This window comes from Oncorhynchus masou, chromosome 1, assembly GCF_036934945.1.
Source record: "Oncorhynchus masou masou isolate Uvic2021 chromosome 1, UVic_Omas_1.1, whole genome shotgun sequence".
Classification (NCBI taxonomy): Eukaryota; Metazoa; Chordata; class Actinopteri; order Salmoniformes; family Salmonidae; genus Oncorhynchus; species Oncorhynchus masou.
The window spans coordinates 65,181,368-65,203,237 of NC_088212.1; the positions used below are offsets into that span (position 1 = coordinate 65,181,368).

Here is a 21,870-nt window from a genome sequence, read left to right on the forward strand (position 1 = left end):
TATTTGTATGGATTTTCAGTCATCAAACCACCATCTACTGAAGTGGTATCGCCATACGAGCCATCCAAACCCAACTCAGTGTTCCAGATTGTGTGATTTACATTTGCTAATGGAAGCGCAAAGCATTGCTTTTCGGACATAGGTAGCCATTCCCCTCTGGTTAGAGCTAGAGAACAGCCAAATGCATCACCATTCCCCTCTGTCCTTCTGGTTAGAACTAGAGAACAGCCAAATGCATCACCATTCCTGGTTTCAGTTTTAAGCAGAGGGTCCTATATACGTTTTATACAGCTCTGTATCACATCTCAAATAGTACACAGGAGTATTTAATAAAATCCTTTATTCATAAACTTGATGCAAGTTTACAAATTACTGTACATGGTCAAAATTACCCTTGCAATGAAAAACAAAATAAAACCAAAGCATGCTAACAGTGCATAACTTCATAACCCGCTCAGTCGCCAATCACAAAATGAAGCCAGAAAAAAAAAAATGAACCAATAATTAGTTTCAGGTCTCAAACCAAAATCTCCCAACGCACTGGGCTGTTAGTCAGACAACTGGTCTGGATCTGTATAAGAGAGCTGTAATTCACTGCACACCTGACATTAGAACAGACATGGCGCCTTCCACGGAGTTAAAAGCCCATTTGACGTCTGCTCTGATGGCACAGGGATTTTAAACAGTAAGAGTTGGAGTACTGCTCTGGGGTGGACAGAATAGTATAGTAGTCCATTAGTTTTATATCTCATACTTCTAACACATGGGTGGGACGCCCATAACTGTTGGAGACAGCATTTTTGCAATTGGTATCCTTTAGAACTAATCTGGTGAGAGTCTGTCCTACATGAATCTATAAAAAATAATCTGTTCCCAGAGATGGGGTTTACAGAGACAGCATCTACCGACCTCTGCAAGCTAATATAAAATGATCCAACCTGACAAATCAAAACTGTCCAGTCCCCACACACACCCTAGAGTGAAAGTAATTTCTGAGATATCTACATGCAAAACACTACAAAACCAAGAGGTACAGGATCACGATGATGTCCTAGATTAGAAACAACAACCCAAGACAATGAGCTTAAATGGGTGAGGTAAAGCGTTGGTTCACCTTTCTGCATCACAAAACTGATCTGAGGGATTGAATGAGATATGTGGGGCCTATGTCCCTCCCACCTCATCACTCCACTACACTCTGTTACCACAGTCTTACCAGTGACTACTTTAAAAAGATAGACAAGCCAAATGGAGAGCGCGCAAGCCAATGGTTACTGTAATTATAGGAGGGGAAATTAAATTTGGAAGTAAACAATAGTTTAAAAACAAACAAAAAAAACTTGCATCTTGCTAAGTCAAGTGTGCAGTAGCTATGTATTCCTGAGTTTGCTTCTCCAGAGAACACAGGGAGGGAGTTTCTAGCCGGGGCATGTTCACGATGAGGTCAGCCATGTGGGAAAGCTGTGGCACACTTGATACCAATACCTAACGGCTAAGACAACGATCAATGGTTATCCATGTGTAGTAGACATATTTGGTAATAAAGTCAGTCACCATATTGGGTGAATAGTAATAAACCTCTAAATGAGTCTTCAGTGCCACCATTTTGACATAACGTGATGCATGGTGTTGTACAGTTGGGGTGGCTGACTTTACAACAAATACAAGGTAGATGGAGCTTAAAATTACACATTATTAGTATATTTCACATGGGTGAAAAGCAGAATATTTACTAGGAACAAGCTGGTTCCTATGCTGGTTTTTGCGACAAAGTACTTCTAACAGTGTGGATAATACCCACACAAAAAAAGCACCCATTAATGTGTGTAATAACATTAAATCAAATGCGTCACACAATATTCTGCATATTACTCAAATAGCTAAGACTTGGCATGCTCCAGGTTTGACAGTGCTGAGGATGGTCATGAGTTACAGGTTCCTCTGAAAAAGTTCCTTCCATCACTGACAACCAAGATCATGAGGTCATAAGTGAATAATCAGATAGAAAACAAGGTACCAGAGAGGGGGAGGCAAAGGATAGAAATGAGTGGGCCTGTCTTTTGTTGAAGGCATTACTACACACACCTTACAGTCAGACCTGAAAATATTTGATTATTGAGCATGTGGTATGAAGTAAAGTCCACTGCAACCACGAGGCATGGATGGGCAATCTGGGAGTGTAAACAAGCTAGTGAGACCATGGATTCAAATTAGGCAGGGGACTGCACTGAGACGTTTTCAAATTATTGTGTGTACATTTTACCTCTTAACGATTGTGTGCAGAGCCTTACTGAAAGGTTCATCAAGTTTGGGTCACCGGGGAAATTAGCCAGCATATTTGGAAGCCCAAAAACCACCACTGTGTCAATGAGTAAAAGGAATGGTGTGTCACTTTTGAACATATGAAACCACTAACAAAAGTATTTCAATTTATACAGGAAAACAAAAAACAATAGTAGTCATTATGCTTACATAAAAACATGGTTTAAAGGTGTTCCTTTTAACTTCTGCAAGAGTGTCCATGAAGCAAATGCTTTGTTATCCTACATCTGAAATACACCTTGAGAAATTGATGCCCCCAGTCTCCGCCCGCTCGAACCACAAAACCCACACAAATTTACATTAAAAACAATTAAATCAATTCCCAGAAATACAACTTTACAAGTTTTACATGGAGTTAAATTCAACTACATTACAGTGATTAAATCCAACCTGCCTTTGCTAAGCCTGGTCATATTTCCAAAAGCAGCCTGAGAGATTGGGCTGGGTGGAGGCGGCCTCCACCTCTTGTGCTCAACAGGACATCCTCCATTAAGCCGTCTCAGTCCCACATTGGTCAGGAGTTTTTAGCTCTCCTCTCTCCATTCAGGGTCTTTGGCTTTTGTAGACCAGGCGTTGTTTAAGGAAGCTAGCTTTAGGAGGACATGTTATTCCAGAAGGAGGAATCATGGCAATATACAGATAGATACACAAGCACAGATATGACAGAGGCCATCCATGGGGAGTGAGGTGGTGCTCATTCCCACTACCAGCGTGTCATTGTCCATCCCAGCCTCCACTGTCACAAGGGGAATGTCACCTGTCATTCTCTGTTCCAGTCTGTGGTCGGAGAATCTCAGCCCGTCACACGACTGACGGAGAGCTTCAATCACTAGCAAAAGCCATGCCTCAACCTTGACCCAAAATCACAGGCAGTAAGTAAGCTCTTCTTTGCTTGCCCAGAGTAGGATTTAAGGGAGTTGCACAAGATATGGAGCAAATTCAATGCTCAGGGGATTAGGGGTGAGATTGTAACAGAGGAAGAACACAGAGGGAGTGATTGCACAAGTGAGAGAAAGATAAATAGCGAGAGGGTGGATCCCCTATTGCAAAGTGGATAAGGTGGTTGGTCAGCGAGGGGTTTTAACCATTGGTTGGTCGGTTCTCATGGTAACAGAATGGGGATCAAACTCCCAATGAAAACAACTCCAGTTAGAGCGGGAAAAGAAAAGGGAGGGGGGGGGTGCTCCTAAAACATGTGGTCCCAGTGGAGGCATGGCAATGGTCCTCTTAACCATCCTCCTTAGGGGGAGTGTACCAGCCTACAAGGATCAGACAAGAGACAGTACACTCAGTTATACTGGACAAAACACAATCAGTTCATCCTAGACAGTAGGAATGATCAAAGAGTTGGATGCATTTTATCTTGACCTAAGAACAAATCACTGTCGCTGCGAAATGAAACCCTATTGGAGCTTGCAATACCCTACATGACCAAAAGTATGTGGACACCTGCTTGTCGAACATTGCATTCCAAAATCATGGGCATTAATATGGAGTTGGTTCCCCCTTTGATACTATAACAGCCTCCCCTCTTCTGGGAAGGTGTTCCACTAGATGTTGAACAGCTGCTGGGACTTGCTTCCATTCAGCCACAAGAGTATTAGTGAGGTCAGGCAGAATCATCTAGTATGTCATTGTATGCTGTAGCGTTAAGATTTCACTTCACTAGAACTAACGGGCCCGAACCATGAATAACACAGACAGACAATTATTCCTCCTTCCCTAAACGTTACAGTTGACACTATGCATTCGGGCGGGTAGCGTTCTCCTGGCATCCGCCAAAACCAGATTTGTCCGTCGGACTGCCAGTTGGAAGTGTGATTCATCACTCCAGAGTCCAGTAGCGGCAAGCTTTTCACCACTCCAGCCGACGCTTGACGATGCACATGGGGATTTTAGGCTTGTGTGCAGCTGCTCCGTCATGGAAACCCTTTTCGCGAAGCTCCCGACAAACAGTCATTGTACTGACGTTGCTTCCAGAGGCAGTTTGGAACTCTGTAGTGAGTGTTGCAACCGAGGAGAGACAATGTTAACACACTACGCACTTCAGCAGTCCCATTCTGTGAGCTTGTGTGGCGTGACAACTGAGCCGATATTGCGCCTAGACGTTTCCACTTCACAAAAACACTTACAGTTGACTGGGGCAGCTCTAGCAGGTAAGACATTTGACAAACTGACGTGTTGGAAAGGTGGCATCCTATAACAGTGCCACGTTGAAAGCCACAGACCTCTTCAGTAAGGTCATTGTACTGACAAGGTTAGTCTATGGAGCTTGCATGGTTGTGTGCTTGATTTTATATACCTGTCAACAACAGGTGTGGCTGAAATAGCCAAATCTACTAATTTACAAAGGGGTGTCCACATACTTTGTATATATACTGTATTTTCCCAACCACTGATTGTTGTATGGAGGGATGTAATCTCAAGGTCAAACAGGATACAAGATGTGTAACTGGACATGGTAACACTCACCGTTCTTTTCATGGATCTGGACCAGGGATTTGTATGACTGCTGTGCTCTGGCAAGATTGTATTGGTTCTGAAACAAAAACAGTGCCTATATCAAACTTGTGGTTATGAATGCCCCAAGCACTGTAAAGGCTCAGGACTAAGCACCATTACGTACAAGTGAATTAGTTTGATGAAGTCTGACTGCACGGTGGATGCCTTTCCATCAGCTTCCCCCAGAGAATTTTGCCGCTCGATCTGTTATCATGCTACGTTTGCACGCACCGCGGGTGACCATTAATCGTACCGTAATAAATAGGGTGTTGAACCGTGTGGGGATCTGAGGAGCCGGGAGCTGGGTCTATTTTCTCCAGTGTGGGTGTAATAAAATTCAGCTTCAGAGTGGAACTTGCTCTTATAAAAAAAAGTCAGAGTCCTATCAACCCAGTAACAGAAAGATTGATATTCTTATGTTTTTGATTAATAGGTACATTTCTGGCATTTTATTAACCATACCTACCCAACTTTAGTAACCTCAGGACATATGATAAACACACACAAGATTTGAAATCAACATAGCGGAGTATCAGGTCTATGGTGTACAAGGTTAGATCCTAACATTTAAAGAACAGATTCTCATACAGCAGGGCCCAAGATTCCTTGAAACTGCAGCTTGTCTATAAATATCTCTGTCATTTGGTCTGCTCCGAATTCTACTGGGATCCCAGAGCCAGATTAGTGTGACTGTGCTGGGAGAAGAGGGAGAGAAATGACAGCATGAAGTGGACTGATGTGAAGCGTCAGCATTAAGAGATGAGCAGCACCGCACTGTCCCAGCGGCGCTAAGTAACAACGCCCTGTTTAAATGAAGTGCTGGGGCCTTACAGATACCTAATTTCCATAGAGCAGCATGGACCAGCTGGCCACACACACACACACTCACACTCACCCCTTTATCCATGTCAGAACACAGTGTCAATACACCCTGCAGTATACACCATGTTAACACATTACAAAGCTCTCTGCCCCCTTAAACAAACAATGCTTACCTTATTGGCTCCAAACTGCACTCTGGCTTTTCCCTTGACTAAAGTGGCGTTGATCTGCATGATTACAGACTCTATGGAATAGGCACTGCTCCAGCCCTGAAATCAAGTGGCGATACATCAATGCACGAGCATTTACGTCCACTGTAAAATAACAGTGGACAAGCTTTGAACTGACATTGTGGCATAAAAACATACCTGCTTTGTGAGAAGCTCCATGCACAGGGCACCCCCTCCAAGAACATAACTTAAAGACAGCAGGTGAAAGAAAAATATTAGAATATGTAGATATAAAAAGGTGATCAAAACACCAAAATAAATCTCTTATCCACAAGCACAGATAATCTCCTTTTAGCTAAACTGCCACTTCTGACATTCAGATTTTCACTGGCTGCTGACAATGTCTAGACCAGAAGAGACCTCCCTTCCGTCATGGTTAAGTGAGGGGAGCAACTCCGTCACAGTGGAAACAAACAAAACCATTCCCCTCATACGTAGTGAAGTGAACTCACCCTCCAGACAGCACAGGAGAAGCCACCCGTACAAATGGTGGATCAAAGGGGAAATTATCCTGCAGGTAGAAAACAAAAGAGCATTAAAATGAGAACAGCCAACACTACCAAACTGGCTTCGCTTTCTAGTATCAGCATTGGTACTTACTTTATATGAGAAGTTTAGCAGAATGTAATCCATTCCCTCCTTAACCTTTAAAACCTGCAGGTCACTGTGTAGGGGACTGTCTGGATCTACGCTGTTGAGCAAATAGAGCGCATCATTATACATCTGCCACATGCTAGAATTATACAGTACTCCTATGGTAAATAGGCCTAGTGCCAAAAGAGCAGTGAATGCAATAAGGCATTATCCACCCACATCCTGAGATCCAGCCTTCCTGTTAACTTCCTCCAGTCTTAACCACAGTATAACCACCCTCTTTAGTTACTTACGTTCTCAGCTTGACGTGCCATTCATACAGGCTGTCATTAACCAGCTCCACTGAATAGATACCTGGAAGAGAATGCAGAGTCTGGTAAGTGACATTCGGAATCAAACTGTCAATTCTTTTATTGCAACATATCTGAAGAGCTTTCTAGCACTGCCGCAGTGAAGTACGTACCCATCTTGTAACTCTGGGACCGGTATATCTCCCGGAGCTCCTTCATGAGGCGGTCTGAGGCCTGCACTGAACCAGACACCGCACCCTGCAACACACAACACACACAGGGTAATACACCGATACCCAAACATACAGCACATTCAACGATTGGGGATAATAATGCACATAGACAATGACGGCAACGATTAAATCAAATGTTTACAGGCCCAGCTCAAATATGCTAATAGCTCTCTGCATTTAGATAAAAAGTCTACAAACTCCTAGAAATGAACAGTTATTGATCAGCATGGAGACAAAATGCAGAACTAACTGGCAGTATACAGTTTGCTACAGTATATGGGGAGAATTTCACAGGTTCCATAGCAAGGCTCTCATCTGCGATAATGATAGATTTGAAGAGCTGAGCCATTGAATGCAGTAGGGACGGTGGAGGATGAGAGAAGAGTATCTCATTTATAAGTCTCTCAGAGCTGCTCACAGACCTCAGGAGAAACAGCTGTATTCTAAATCAACAATTAAGAGTAAATGTTAGATAACATGATTACTATCAGAATTACTAATTACTGTCATTTAGTCTACGCAATCCATGTCGATCACGTCTTAGTTTACAAATACAGTCCTAAACAGCATAATATTGGTGTCCTGCATTGGTAAGAAATTCTCTGAGTAAAACACTGACGGAAAACAAAATTGAAAATACATTCCATTCAGAACCACCTGAAAAACTGGTTAGATGCATGCACATTGGCTATATCATAAAGGGTCACTCTAGACGTCCCAGTGAAACAGTGCTGGGTCCAGTAAACTGTTCTAGGTCTAACGACAGATATATTCCCCATGCATCCCCCAAAAGCGTATAAAATGTCACCTTACCGAATGAGCACTTACGTTCAAGTGGTCCTGCCTCTGGTTCTTGCGGATCTTCTCCAGGATGGCCAGGTTCTCCTTCTCAATGCCGTCATCCTCAGACTTCTTCCCATCCACTGGCTCCTCCTCTTTCATCTCATAGTGGTCCAGGTCTTCAATGTCCTGCTGGCACAACACACAACGACAAGATAAGAGCATTAGAAGACATATGTGTGTGATTGGTATTGACTATCTAGTCTAGCTTGACATCCAGCATGGCTCAGCTCAAATCAGCATGGTAATGTGCAGCGCGATATTTAATGACATTTATTTGAAAAGGGATAAGGACCTCTCCCATTTCCTCTTCTTCCTCCTCTTCGGACGTGACCTCGTCTGTGACCCCATGCTAAAGAAACGCAACAGAGATAGAGTTCAGACAGTTCAATCTCATTCCTAACATGGCATACTCAGTGACGCCAATTCCTTTAGCAAGTTAGACGTAGGCCAATAGTCTAACAAAAAACCGGTAGAGATATTTGTAGGAATGTTCCGAAATGTGCAAAACCAGTAAGCGAGTTTCTGCGTAGTCAGAAACAACATTCCTCTACTGTACAGGTAGCTACTAGTTAACATTCAACCTCTGCTTCAGTTATTCTAATGACTAAGTAGTCTATTTTTTACATTTATTTTACCTTTATTTAACTAGACAAGTCAGTTAAGAACAAATTCTTATTTTCAATTACGGCTAAGAACAGTGGGTTAACTGCCTTGTTCAGGGGCAGAACATTCTTTTTTTTACCTTGTCAGCTTGGGGATTCGATCTTGCAACCTTCGGGTTACTAGTCCAACGCTCTAACCACTAAGCTAACCAAACCATGCTAGCAAATTATGCTAGCACCACCACTGTCCCCTCCCACAGGAAGATTCTATTGATTCCATCGCCGGGACTCTGTACTAATCATTAATGTCTGTGCTGATGGACGGTTTCAGGACTGTATTAGGTTCTTCATGCAGGTTTTAAAACCCTTTCATTAGCTAAATGTCCTCAATCTCCTTGGTAGCTTCCGACAATAAAATTAAACAAAGGGATTAGGCACATGACTCACTTCAGATATGTGAAAGGAGATGGTTTTCATGAAAAACCCTCTATAATAATTTTTTACTTCAATGCCATCCAACTGAAAAATATACAGGCCTAGTAGTACTTGAAAACCAGAAAACATTTTGAGTGGACATTAGGCGTCCTTACCTTTCGGTCTTGTCCTACAGGGCCGGCAGGGAGGGGCTGGTCCAGCATCTCTACATCTGGGTGCTGGGGCAGGTTGTACAGCCGACAGAGGTCACAGATGAGCCGCTTTAGCTGCTGCAGGAGCTGGGGGACCGAGGGACAGTACCAGCAGGCACAGTTTGAGTTGGGGAGCACAGGCAGCAGCACTAGATAACACAGCACAGACATGTCACAGATACATTGCCGTGAAAAAGGATTTGCCCCCTTTCTGATTTTTTACAACGAATGCTAATCAGATCTTCAACCAAAACCTAATATTAGATAAAGGGAACCTGAGTGAACAAATAAAACAAATGAGAAACTTATTGAATTTATATAATAAACAAAGTTATGCAACACCCAATGCCCGTGTTAAAAAGTAACTCCCCCCTTACACTCAATAACTGGTTGTGCCACCTTTAGCTGCAATGACTGCAACCAAACGCTTCCTGTAGTCGTTGTTGATCAGTCTCTCACGTTGCGGTGGAGGAATTTTCACCCACTCCATGTAAAACTGATTTAACTCAGCGACATGTGGGTTTGAGCATGAACTGCACGTTTCAGGTCCTGCCATAACATCTAAATCGGGTTCAGATCTGGACTTTGACTAGGCCATTTCAAAGCTTCAAATCTGTTTGTTTTTTCATCCATTCTGATGTAGACTTGATTGCGTTTTGCTGTATAAACCAGCTGCACTTCAGCTTATGCTCAGACGATACAAAACAAAATTCATGGTTCCTTCAATTATTGCAAGTAATCCAGGTCCTGAAGGAGCAAAGCATCCCCAAACCAACACACTACCACCACACTTGATCATTGTTAGGAGGTTCTTATTGTGGAATGCAGTGTTCGGTTTTCACCAAAAAACTGGAAATCTACATCAGAATGGCTGAAAAGCAACAGAATTGTACATTTTGGAATGGCCTAGTCAAAGTGCAGACTTAAACCCACAAAGGTCGCTGAGTTAAAGCAGTTCTACATAAAAGCGTGGGGCAAAGTTTGATGCGAGAGGCTGATCAAATGCTTCCTGTAGTTGTTGGTTGCAGTCATTGCAGGAGGAACAACCAGGTACTCTAAGAAGAAAAATAATTTCTCCACACAGGGCATTGGATGTGGAATAAATGTATTAAATCATTATAAAATGGTTATTATTTGAACACAACTTCCTTTGATCTTATATTAGGTTTTGATTGAAGATCTGATAACCTTCAGTGTAAGAAAATATGCAAAAACAGAAAATCAGAAAGGGGCCAAATACTTATTCACTGCATTGTACCTTCACCACAGCACACCTTCAGAAAACTTGTGAAAGGTAAGATTGTGTCAGGGAATGTCAGACACCTTAGCAACAGTAAATTAGTGCAGAAATGTGTACCTCTGCAAGCTTCTCAGTATTGCTATAGAAGAAATGTATTCTACTGAATGTAGGCCTGGTCCATACATAGTGAAAATGTTGTATAATGCATGGTGCAACAGAGAAAATCTAAACACCACAGATATCTTTGATAAAAGTACAATAAAATGCAGATCTGGTGGGCTACAAACAGAGCATGCAGTGTGATTAAGTAGGCTAAGTCAAAGAATGTAGCTACATAAGCTGATCTAGCCTACAGAGAACTCAGTGTTTCCCCTAGGATTTCTTTCAGCAGTGGAAAAGGGGGGGGACGGGGCTCGCTCTTTGCTGGTGGAGTCTGGGGGCATCTCAGTGCTAGAAACGTCACTACAGACCCAGGATCGATCCCGGGCTGTATCACAACCGGCCGTGATCGAGAGTCTCATAGTGAGGTGCACAAATGGCCCAGCATCGTCCGGGTTAGGGGAGGGTTTATGCATCATTGTAAATTAAGAATTTGTTCTTAACTGACTTGCCTACTTAAAGGTTAAATAAAATCAATAAAAGTTGTCACTTGTGATGACTTTTCAAAAATACATTCTACTCCAAAATGAATGAAAATGTTGACACCATTTGATATAGAAGGGATCGCGCCACTGCATTGTAGGGAGAGGAGCAGGCAGTGGCTGTGTGCTCAAGGCTCTCATTTGCGCCACTGCTCACTCTATTTGCAATAAATATACCTTGTAATGCTGATCTTAAAGAGGCTCTCCAGGACTTTTGAATACACAAAGTAGAGCTCACGAGCAACAAATGGTTCCTGAAAGGTGTGTACCGTGTCACACATGTGCATATAAGTGCACTAGGTGTTGGACAAATGGACAATTTTCCTTAACGTTTAAAACCTGTAATTATTTCTTTCTTATTGGTTACCAGAAAGTCATAAAATTCCACAATTTACAATGCATAATAACAGCCCTATTACATATGCATGACTCCTATGGCCAGGCAATGAAGTTATCTACCGCAACCCTTTAGACTTAGAACACAGCTACGGTAACATAGCAATGGTTGACAATTGGTAACTTCACAGAAAATGTGACAGTGAAATTCTGCTCCGGCATAAAATTCTGCATTTTTCCCTAACAACAAACATCGCTGATTGATGTGCTGCTGTGTTTTTTTATAGTATGGTTGATAGACGTGTTTAATTTCTACTAAAGGTCTAGGTAAGTCACGGTATTTAAACTTTAAAGTACTTTTTTAGGAGAGATTGGTCACCACGCAAGCAGCAGCTCAAGATTGTTTAATTGACCGTTCTGGTTGCCTAGTAATGGATGTTAATCCAACTTCAGAAGCCTTATTCCTTTACAGATAAGTAAAATGCCCATTCATATCTCCAGAAAAAGTTTTGTGTCGGCATTTAAAAATCTGTAAGTGTAGCCTACCCTAATAGACAGACAAACAAGCTGTAGCTCTTTCAAGGGACCACATTCCATTATGTCTGAAAAGGGTCATCGATTAAGGATAGCCTTTCGTAAGTTAAAAAACTAAGATTAGGCTACCCCGTGATCGCAAGAAGAGGGCACAACTAAACCTATTCCCCCCCCAGGAGACTGAAAATATTTGGCATGGGTCATCAGAACCTCAAAAGGTTCTACAGCTGCAACATCGAGAGCATGGTTGCATCACTGCCTGGTATGACAACTGTTCTCTCTGCTACTGCACAGCAAGCGGTACCGGAGCGCCAAGTCTTGTTCCAAGAAGCTTCTACCCATAAGCCATGAGACTACTGAACACGTAATCAAATGGCTACCCAGACTATTTGCATTGCACCCCTCTTACTCTCTGTTATTATCTATGCATGGTCACTTTAAAAACTTTACCTACATATACATATTACATCAACTAAACGGTGCCCTCGCACTTTGAATCTGTACCGGTACCCCCCTGTACATAGTCCCGCTATTGTTATTTTACTGCTGCTCTTCAATTACTTGTTACTTTTATTTCTTATTCTTATCAGTTTTTTAAAAAACTCCATTGTTGGTTCGGGGCTCGTAAGTAAGCATCTCACTGTAAGGTCGACACCTGTTGTATTCGGCGCATGTGGCTAATAAAATTTGATTTGATTTTGAAGACTGGCCCAAAGATACTACCTCCACCACCGCGACACAAAATGTAGGCTAATTGAGTGAAAGACAGTAATTCTTGTCATAAATGATGCATGTATGAACTGCACTTTGACACATTCAGCCCGAAGTGAGAGGTATAAAAAAATACTTAGGCTAGTCATCAGAGCAGGTCTTTAAAGGGATAGGGCTTAATTGCCAAATCTTGCACTTATTCTACTTACCCAGGGTCAGATGAACTCATGTGCAGTTTGAAGGAAATTGAAGGTAGTGTCGCAAACCACTGCTAACTAGCATTTGCACTAACACAGGTCAGCAACTTCCTTCAAACAGCATGCAGAGATACAAAAAAAAATGGTATCCATGAATTCATCAGACTCTGGGTACGTAGAAAAAGGGCTTAATTGCCAAGTAAGTCTCCGCTGCAAAATAAATATATAAATAAAATAAATATATGCTTGGCACAAAAATGGTGATCTCAAAAGTCATCTTATTGCTAGCAGAGACTGGAATACGTTCCGGGATTCATAAAAAGGCATTGAGGAGTATACCACCTCAGTCATTGGCTTCATCAATAAGTGCATCGACGATATCGTCCCAACAGTGACCGTACGTACATATCCCAACCAGGAGTGATGGATAACAGGAAACATCCGCATTGAGCTAAAGGCGAGAGCTGCTTGCTGCTTTCAAGAAGCGGGACACTAATCAGGACACTTGTAAGAAATCCTGCTATGCCCTCAGACGAACCATCAAACAAGCAAAGCGTCAATACAGGATTAAGAATGAGTCCTACTACACCGGCTCTGATACTCGTAGGATGTGACAGGGCTTGAAAACTATTACGGACTAGAAATACAACCCAGCCGCGAGCTGCCCAGTGATGAGAGTCTACCAGACGAGCTAAATGCCTTTAATGCTAGCTTTGAGTCAAGCAACACTGAAGCATGCATGAGAGCACCAGCTGTTCTGGATGACTGTGAGATAACACTCAGTAGCCGATGTGAGCAAGACTGTCAAACAGGTCAACGTTCACAAAGCCGCGGGGCCAGACAGATTACGAGGACGTGTACTCAAAGCATGTGCGGACCAACTGGCAAATGTCTTCACTGACATTTTCAAACTCTCCCTGAGAGAGTCTGTAATACCTACATGTTTCAAGCAGACCACCATAGTCCCTGTGCTTAAGAAAGCAAAGGTAACCTGCCTAAATGATTACTGAGCCTTAGCACTCACGTCGATAGCCATGAAATGCTTTGACAGGCTGGTCATGGCTCACTTCAACAGCATTCTCCCAGATACCATAGGTTAAACACCAAGTTGCATACTACCCCAACAGACCCATAGATGACACAAACTCAATAGCACTCCATACTGCCCTTTCACACCTGAACAAAAGGAATATCTATGTGAGAACGCTGTTCATTGACTACAGCTCAGCATTCAACACAAAGCTAAGGACCCTGGGACTAAACACCTCCCTGTGGAACTGGATCCTGGACTTCCTGACGGGCCGCCCCCAGGTGGTGAGGGTAGGCAACAACACGTCTACTACACTGATCCTCAACACTGGGGCCCCTCAACTCCAACACCATCATTAAGTTTGCTGACGACAACAGTGGTAGGCCTGATCACCAACAACAATGAAACAGCCTATAGGGTGGAGGTCAGAGACCTGGCAGTGTGGTGCCAGGACAACAACCTTTCCCTCAATGTGAGCAAGACAAAGAAGCTGAGTGTGGACTACAGGAAAAGGAAAGCTGAACAGGCCCCCCATTAACAACGCCGGGGCTGTAGTGACTCGGTTCGAGAGTCAAGTTCCTTGGGGTCCACATCACCAACAAACAATCATGGTCGAAACACACCACACTGTAGCAGTGTGTCTCAAGAAAACCCATCCCTCCAGTTCCACAGAGAGGCACTCTCGACACTCATACCAAACATGACAGAGGGCTGTCATATGATGCTTGAGTGACATGAGGGTGACTTCCAAACACTTAAACTCAGCTGCCTAACAGCTGAAACTAAGGCAAGAGGAAACAGGCAGAGAACCTGTCCTGCAGCAAAGTACCTCCCTGAATTTGTCTGACATTCATCTCCCTTTAACCTCCAAGACAGGTTGGAACAGCAGTATAAAATTACCCAGCTGTCACTCAACTTTCCTATCAGAACTGCTTTACCCAACAACACCAATACAGGTATGGTTAATTAGTCATTAGAAGAGATGTGATACACCGAAAAACAACACGTTTCTCCTGCTCCGTATAACACTTAGTTGAAGTTTATTTGATTACTATTCATGTATTATAATACGGTTGTTTTAGTTTGGATACGAGCATATGCTAAACGACAAAATTGTAAACAAATTCTTCAAATATATTGTCATAATCAGGTGTCATTATCTGAACACTGGGAAGTCTCCTTCCAAAGCATTCACATACTATATCAAAGGCTGGGATTGAAATAGTAGTCAAATAATGATTTAGCACCACAATAATCTGCCTTCGTTTGATGGCTTGGCTCAGCAGGCCGGCGTTGTGACATCATGAACAGAGAATGCTCCTGCTGAGCTACAGCCTTGCCCATTAAAAGGGATGGCTAGTTTAGGTAAACTGCTGTTTTGCATGAGGACGAAAAGGACAGTCGTTCAATCTTCTCTGTGAAACTTTTGGGATAATGGGAGAATTCAGAGTACAACGCATTTCTCATCCCGGAATTGAAATATGTTTTCCAAACCATATCTCATGACGGCTCTGCAGAGTCTTAATCTACACAGGAATGCTGTCTGACCCTAGTGCATCTGTAAGCAACAGGGTCGGAACTGCTGGCTCTGCTATAAATCTAGGCTCAACCAAGTGCTTGTGATGAAATAGCACAGAATAGATAGACGTTACTAAACATGAAATAAGATGCTAAATGTTCAGAAGAATACACTCCACCATCAACTGTTAGTTATACTGGTTGCAGGGCTGAGATATTACCAGGGTGCTGCCTTTTCTGACATCCTCCAGGCGCTCCAACACTTGTGTCAGGCTCGGGTCATCAGAGTCCACAAACCAGATTGGAGGTGTGGAGGGGTACGATTCCTGTGACACATGGTTTCAATGAGGAGAGAAACAAAACAAAAATAAATCTACATTATAATGCTGAGAAATGTGATAATTGTTTGGAACAATAACATTGAAATTAAACAGGAGTGTGACAATGGTATGTGTCTGAATCATAAATCTAGGAAATCTCAAGTCATTTTATAGAGACAAAAGAAATATCTGATTACTACTTAAAATTACCGGAAACTAAATTAATGTGATGGTGGCCATTTCACATTCACATTCCTTATAGAATGTTAACTAGCCAAGTAACGTTAAGAGCACTGAATTCAATCAGTATGCTGGTCAAACGAATGTAGCAAATTGGAAAATACAAACCAGCAGCATACAGCTAGCTAAAAGCTGAGCTGGCAGACCACGGTCTTTTGACAAGGCCAGAAGCTGTTTGACAAGTGATGCTTTTGAATCATGCTAGCTAGCAATTATTTACTGACGTCATGAGTATAGCTAACTTAGTGTTATCAGTGACAACTGACGGGCTAAACGTTATTGCGTTGATCATGAAGCATGCTATTACAACAACCACTACGTTAGCTAGCGAACTTGTTAGATAATCAACTAACATTAGAAAACGCGGAAGTGTAGATAGCTAACGTTAACAATGTTCATCAGTGACGCAGAAAGCGTGCCTAGCCTAGGCCCTAGCATAATGTCATGCCAGGTTCAGGATAACTCTTTGGTTAAAATCAACAGACTTGCCTGTCTCTCATTATTTTAGTTATCTAACGTTTAAGTACGTAACCTACAATAGTAATATGCAAATATTTACTCATACTAAGTTACTATTTTAGAAACAAGTCAGCTACCGTTAGCTAGCTCGCTAACATGCAAATAGTGGGACTCCTACTAACGTTAGAAGTATAAGCAAAAGTCACAAACAAAAACATTGCATAGCCAAATGATAGCTGGCTAACGTTCGACCGGCCAGAATTTGCTGAGTGTTTCTTTAACCACCTGTCCGTTCGCCTGTCCCGCGCCGCCAGGCTAAAACACTGCGTGTTCTGAGCTAACCTACTGTAACTAGTTACCGCGTTAGCTTGCTAACGTACTAAGCCAGCCATGTCGCCTCGTTTCCCTACTTACCGTAATGTTGCAATGTATAATCAACAGTTTTTCTCCAGTCACATTAAACTGACAGTTTAGCTCATCCGGCTTCCAGTCAATAATTCTGAATCGTTCGTGGTTTGGATCAAAAATTGACTCTAGAAACTTCAGTTCGGCCTTCAGCCCCGAAACCGACATCTTCCACGCATCTCCGGCTGGGCCGCTGGGGAGGAGTGAAGTCGGGACTAAAACTGCAGCCACACAGTCGAGTCCCAAATCAAGCCTTTTAAAACAACGTAATGTGAATGTCAAACCGACTTCAAGACAGGTTAGCAAGCTAGCTAACAAGCCACCAATGGAAACAAGCAATAACAACGCCTTGATTACTCGTCCGTTGTCTTTCAGTCTAGCTAGTATTGTTGTTTATGTTAACCTTCTGATAGTACAATTTTAAGACCATACAACCTGGCCTGGTTGAGTATTTACAGTTCTTTCAATTAGTTGCTTATTTGTTTCGCTGGTCAACAAACTGATCATGCTGATGCCCGCAAAATTGTAACCCAACGCAAGCACAGTGTGTCGTTGATCCCCGGCGCTCAACTGTGTTTTCTTCTGGGGTTTAAAGATGGCGTTTTCCCGAGCCTGCAGAATCCCAACATCCAGTGCGTGCTCAGTTGAGGGGCGGAGGTTAGAACACCAAAATATAGAAATAAATATATCACTTAGGCAACTTTGAAATATTTTGTCACAGCAGTCTTTCTGTGTGGTGACAGTAAACAGTCCTTACCTGGAGCATATTGTCACTAGAATTTTAAACGTGTAGCTTGCCAAAGGTAGTCCTTATCCAGGTGGAAGTTTAGGCCAATAAAGCATATTTATAATGTAATTGATGACAAGGCAAACCCATGGAAAACTAATTGGATTGGCTTGCTGATGAGAGAGCTGTCTGACTTTTTAGGGGGTCTTTAATTCACCTTTAGACCACATTTGTTTTTGAAGACTGACTTGTTGAGAAAACACTGTTTGTCCTACATACAGCTGATTGTCCTACGTTATTGTAGCTATGCCCTTGCACCAGAAGATGTAAGTGTACTACTCGTTTTAGTTAAATGTTTATTCCTCTAGCCTTTAGCAAAGGATAAACTGAACTCAAAGAGTAGCTTCTCAACTTAACATAGCTTTATGATGTCAAATAAAATTTTATTGGTAGCATACACATGGTTAGCAGATGTTAATGCGAGTGTAACGAAATGCTTGTGCTTCTAGTTCCGACCGTGCAGTAATATCTAACAAGTAATCTAACAATTTCACAACAACTATCTTATACACGCAAGTGTAAATGAATTAATAAGAATATGTACATATAAATATATGGATGAGCGATGGCCGAACGGCATAGGCAAGATGGTATAGAGTACAGTATATACATATGAGATGAGTAATGTAGGGTATGTGAACATGATATAAAGTGGCATTATTTAAAGTGACTAGTGATATATTTATTACATCCAATTTTGAATGGTTAAAGTGGCTAGAGATTTGAGTCAGTATTTTGGCAGCAGCCACTCAATGTTAGTGATGGCTGTTTAACAGTCTGATGGCCTAGAAGCTGTTTTTCAGTCTCTTGGTCCCAGCTTTGATGCACCTGTACCGACCTCACCTTCTGGATGATAGCGGGGTGAACAGGCAGTGGCTCAGGTTGTTGATGATCATTTTGGCGGCCTTCTTGTGACATCGGGTGGTGTAGTTGTCCTGGAGGGCAGGTAGTTTGCCCCTGGTGATGTGCACAACACATCACCAGGGGAGCCTCGCGGTTGTGGGCACAGTTGCCGTACCAACAGAATGCTCTCGATTGTGCATCTGTAAAGGTTTGTGAGTGTTTTTGGTGACAAGCCAAATTTCTCACCACGCTGTCTGTATGGGTGAACCATTTCAGTTTGTTTCCTGAAGTCTCCTTTGTTTTGTTGACGTTGAGTGAGAGGTTATTTTCCTGACACCACATTCCGCCCTGTAGGCCGTCTCGTCGTTGTTGGTAATCAAGTCTGCAAACTTGATGATTGAGTTGGAGGCTCAAAGACCTACCCTCACCACCTGGGGCGGCCCGTCAGAAAGTCCAGGACCCAGTTGCACAGGGTGGGGTTGAGACCCAGGGTCTCAAGCTTAATGACAAGTACTATGGTGTTAAATGCTGAGATGTAATCCATTCTTACATAGGTATTCCTCTTGTCCAGATGAGTTAGGGCAGTATCGTCTGTGAACCTATAGGGGCGGTAAGCTAATTGGAGTGGGTCCAGGTGATGTGATCCTTGACTCGTCTCTCAAAGCACTTCATGATATTTTAAATTTGACCTTTATTTAACTCAGCAAGTCAGTTAATAACAAATTCTTATTTTCAATGATGGCCTAGGAACTGTAGGTTAACTGCCTTGTTCAGGGGCAGAACAACAGATTTGTACCTTGTCAGCTCGGGGATGTGATCTTACAACCTTTCGGTTACTAGTCCAACCACTAGGCTACGATGCCGCCCTGATGACGGAAGTGAGTGCTACAGGGTGATAGTCGTTTAGCTCAGTTACCTTAGCTTTCTTGGGAACATGAACAATGGTGGCCCTCTTGAAGCATGTGGGAACAGGAGACTGGGATAGGAATTGATTGAATATGTCCGTAAACACACCAGCCAGCATGCTCTGAGGACACGACTAGGGATGCAGTCTGGGCCCGCAGCCTTGCGATGGTGAACACGTTTAAATGTTTTACTCACGTTGGCTGCGGTGAAGGAGAGCCTGCAGGTTTTGGTGTTGATGATTATTACAGAGCACTCTGATCCTCTGCATTGTAATTCTCCATTTAGTCACACCAACTCCTCATGACACCAACTCCTCACTTAAATGGACAGTGAAAGAATGATGAACCAGGACTTAATTATTGGGTGATGGTAGTCTGATCGTCAGCTAGTTATGTGTTACAGTCAATATAATACTAAATGTGCTCGTGACAGGCACAAGTGATATAATATGCAAATTGTCTACTGCAAATTTGGATCGGGCAGCAGGTAGCCTAGCGGTTAAGAGCATTTGGACAGTAACTGAAAGGTCGCTGGTTAGATTCCACAAGTCAACTAGGTTGAATCATTCAATGTGCCCTTGAGCAAGGCACTTAACCTGAATTGCTCCAGTAAGTTGCTCTGAATAAGAGTGTCTGATAAATTACTACCTTTATTTTATGGGTAATAGCTGGATTCAGGTGTTCTTAATGTTTTGTACACTCAGTGTCCGTTGGCATTCATTTTTGCCACTACCAAACTAGAGTATATTGGCCACCAGATGGTAGTAGACACCAATATTATGTTCCATAATCTTCAAATTTACCAATTGTATTTTTCAAGATCCTGTAATAGGAAAGGCAAATGGCCATCACTAGAGAAGGAGCAGGCTCTGCCAAATACCTGCCAAATCACTTGCACAGGAAGCCTACAAAACTAAGGCATTCCACACTGCTTTAGTCATTAGCAGCTGAAGGGGACAATGACAAGTCCTCCTTTTCTCTCCAGAGGAGCAGGAGTGGATGGAGGTGACCCTGAAGAGTGGCTGTCTGAATTGTTGTTCTCTACATGCCACTATCCTCAGTTTGTCTTCTATCTGGAGTCAGTGCTCATTGACACCACGATCCATCTTTATCCTCAGACGCAGATTGGGATTTAGGGAGATCGCATTTTTAGAAATAGCTACAACCTTGTGTCTGCCAGTGAGAGATGGCTGTGTGAATGGGGTTATGGCAACACTGCAGTTGCATCATTCACAGAAATAGTAGCTTGAATGCAGGCAAGCCTTATTAAAAACATCTGTCACTGTAGCACATCCCATGTCTGCTCTGAACTGGTGCTGCGTCATTTGTCACCCACTGTCATCGAGAATCATAGGCTTCGGTTGTGTGCGAGTGTGCTGTGTGTGTAATGTGACTTTGTGTGTAATGTATTTACAACGTTGCTTCCATCCATAGATAACCGTAAACCCTATTGTAAATATATTACAGATTAGCCATATTGTGTCCAAAATCACACTACCCAAATCACTGGGCAGATTGAATTGCTCTTGATTAATTTGGAGAGGAACTGAATGGGTTTGGAGTGGATGTGGCTGGCGGGGGATGAATAATTAGCATAAACACACTTGGTCCCATTCCTACATTTCATTACTTACTACTCCCGTGGTGCTGTCCTATTGATTGGAATAGCAATTTTTGAATTGACCATTCAACAGAAGGTATGTAAAGATCATGTATTTGTGTTGCTTTGGGTAGGGAAAGGGGGTGGTAGTGGTCCTTGGTGTGTACATGTTTTCCTACATTATCAGGACCAGAATTTCCTGACAAGTCACCAGAATGTACTGAAAAAGTAGGAAAACAAGATCAAATCCATGTCCTGAATTTGTTAAAATTATATTTTAGACTTAAAGGTTCAGGGTTTGGGGTTAAGGTTAGGAGTTAGGGAAAAAGTCCAGAGAATTCACATTAAAAAAAGCTGTGTATGTGTGTATGAGAGAGAGATGATTGGGCTGAAGAGGTGAGGATATTGGTCAGATAATAATTCATTTTGAGAAAGTCTTAGAATTATACATGGGTTTGTGGGTCAGTTGAAGTAGGCGGTTTGTATTTTCCTTTTAGTTTCATCTCTATTCACAAAAATAATATTGGTGCCTTTCAAGATAATCTCAGCTTTAATATTGCAGATAGATTTGGGGTTTTATCAATTTAATAGTTTGCATAATTTCTAATCCCCCTTATTTTTTTGTATTTTCCCAACCTTACCAACCCTACCACCCAACAGCAATACTTCTACTGCTACTTAAAGATATTTTCGCTCACATGTACGGTACATATAATTATACATATATTTCTAATTTTCTCTTCCTGCAAGTGCTAGATTTTCATCTTCAGTGGCCAATCCACCATTCATTCTCATTGTAAATCCAACCCTCCGATGTCCACAGATTAACCCACCTTTCCCAGTATAATGCCATTTGCTATTTTCTCAATACATCCCTCCATTTTACTGTAATGTCTTACGAGGGTCTTGAACCTCCCTATGTGTAACATATTTACAGATATTGCCCTAAAAATAAATACATTACCCAAGAGTATAATGATATTTCCCATTGACTGATCGTGGTTTTTCAGATCCCCTAACGATACAGTTTGCAGGTCCAA

The 21,870-nt window shown here is 42.3% G+C and overlaps 1 protein-coding gene across 2 annotated transcripts; it reads right to left on the reverse strand.

Annotated features, from left to right (window-relative positions):
- Positions 1-323: 323 nt before the first annotated feature.
- Positions 324-17,304, reverse strand: LOC135548177 (ubiquitin-conjugating enzyme E2 Q2-like). Of its 2 annotated transcripts, none has more exons than XM_064977518.1 (13): positions 16,705-17,304; positions 15,493-15,597; positions 9,029-9,151; positions 8,129-8,185; positions 7,822-7,962; positions 6,934-7,018; positions 6,764-6,824; positions 6,477-6,567; positions 6,329-6,387; positions 6,015-6,063; positions 5,820-5,915; positions 4,795-4,861; positions 324-3,581 (listed from the first exon to the last, which is right to left on the reverse strand). In XM_064977518.1, the coding sequence occupies exons 1-13, from the start codon at positions 16,861-16,863 to the stop codon at positions 3,550-3,552; spliced, it is 1,125 nt and encodes a 374-aa protein (XP_064833590.1). In that variant the 5' UTR covers positions 16,864-17,304; the 3' UTR covers positions 324-3,549. The 2 variants fall into 2 exon arrangements, with proteins under 2 accessions (XP_064833590.1, XP_064833583.1); XM_064977511.1 differs by having other exon boundaries at positions 7,807-7,962; positions 16,705-17,303.
- Positions 17,305-21,870: the final 4,566 nt, after the last annotated feature.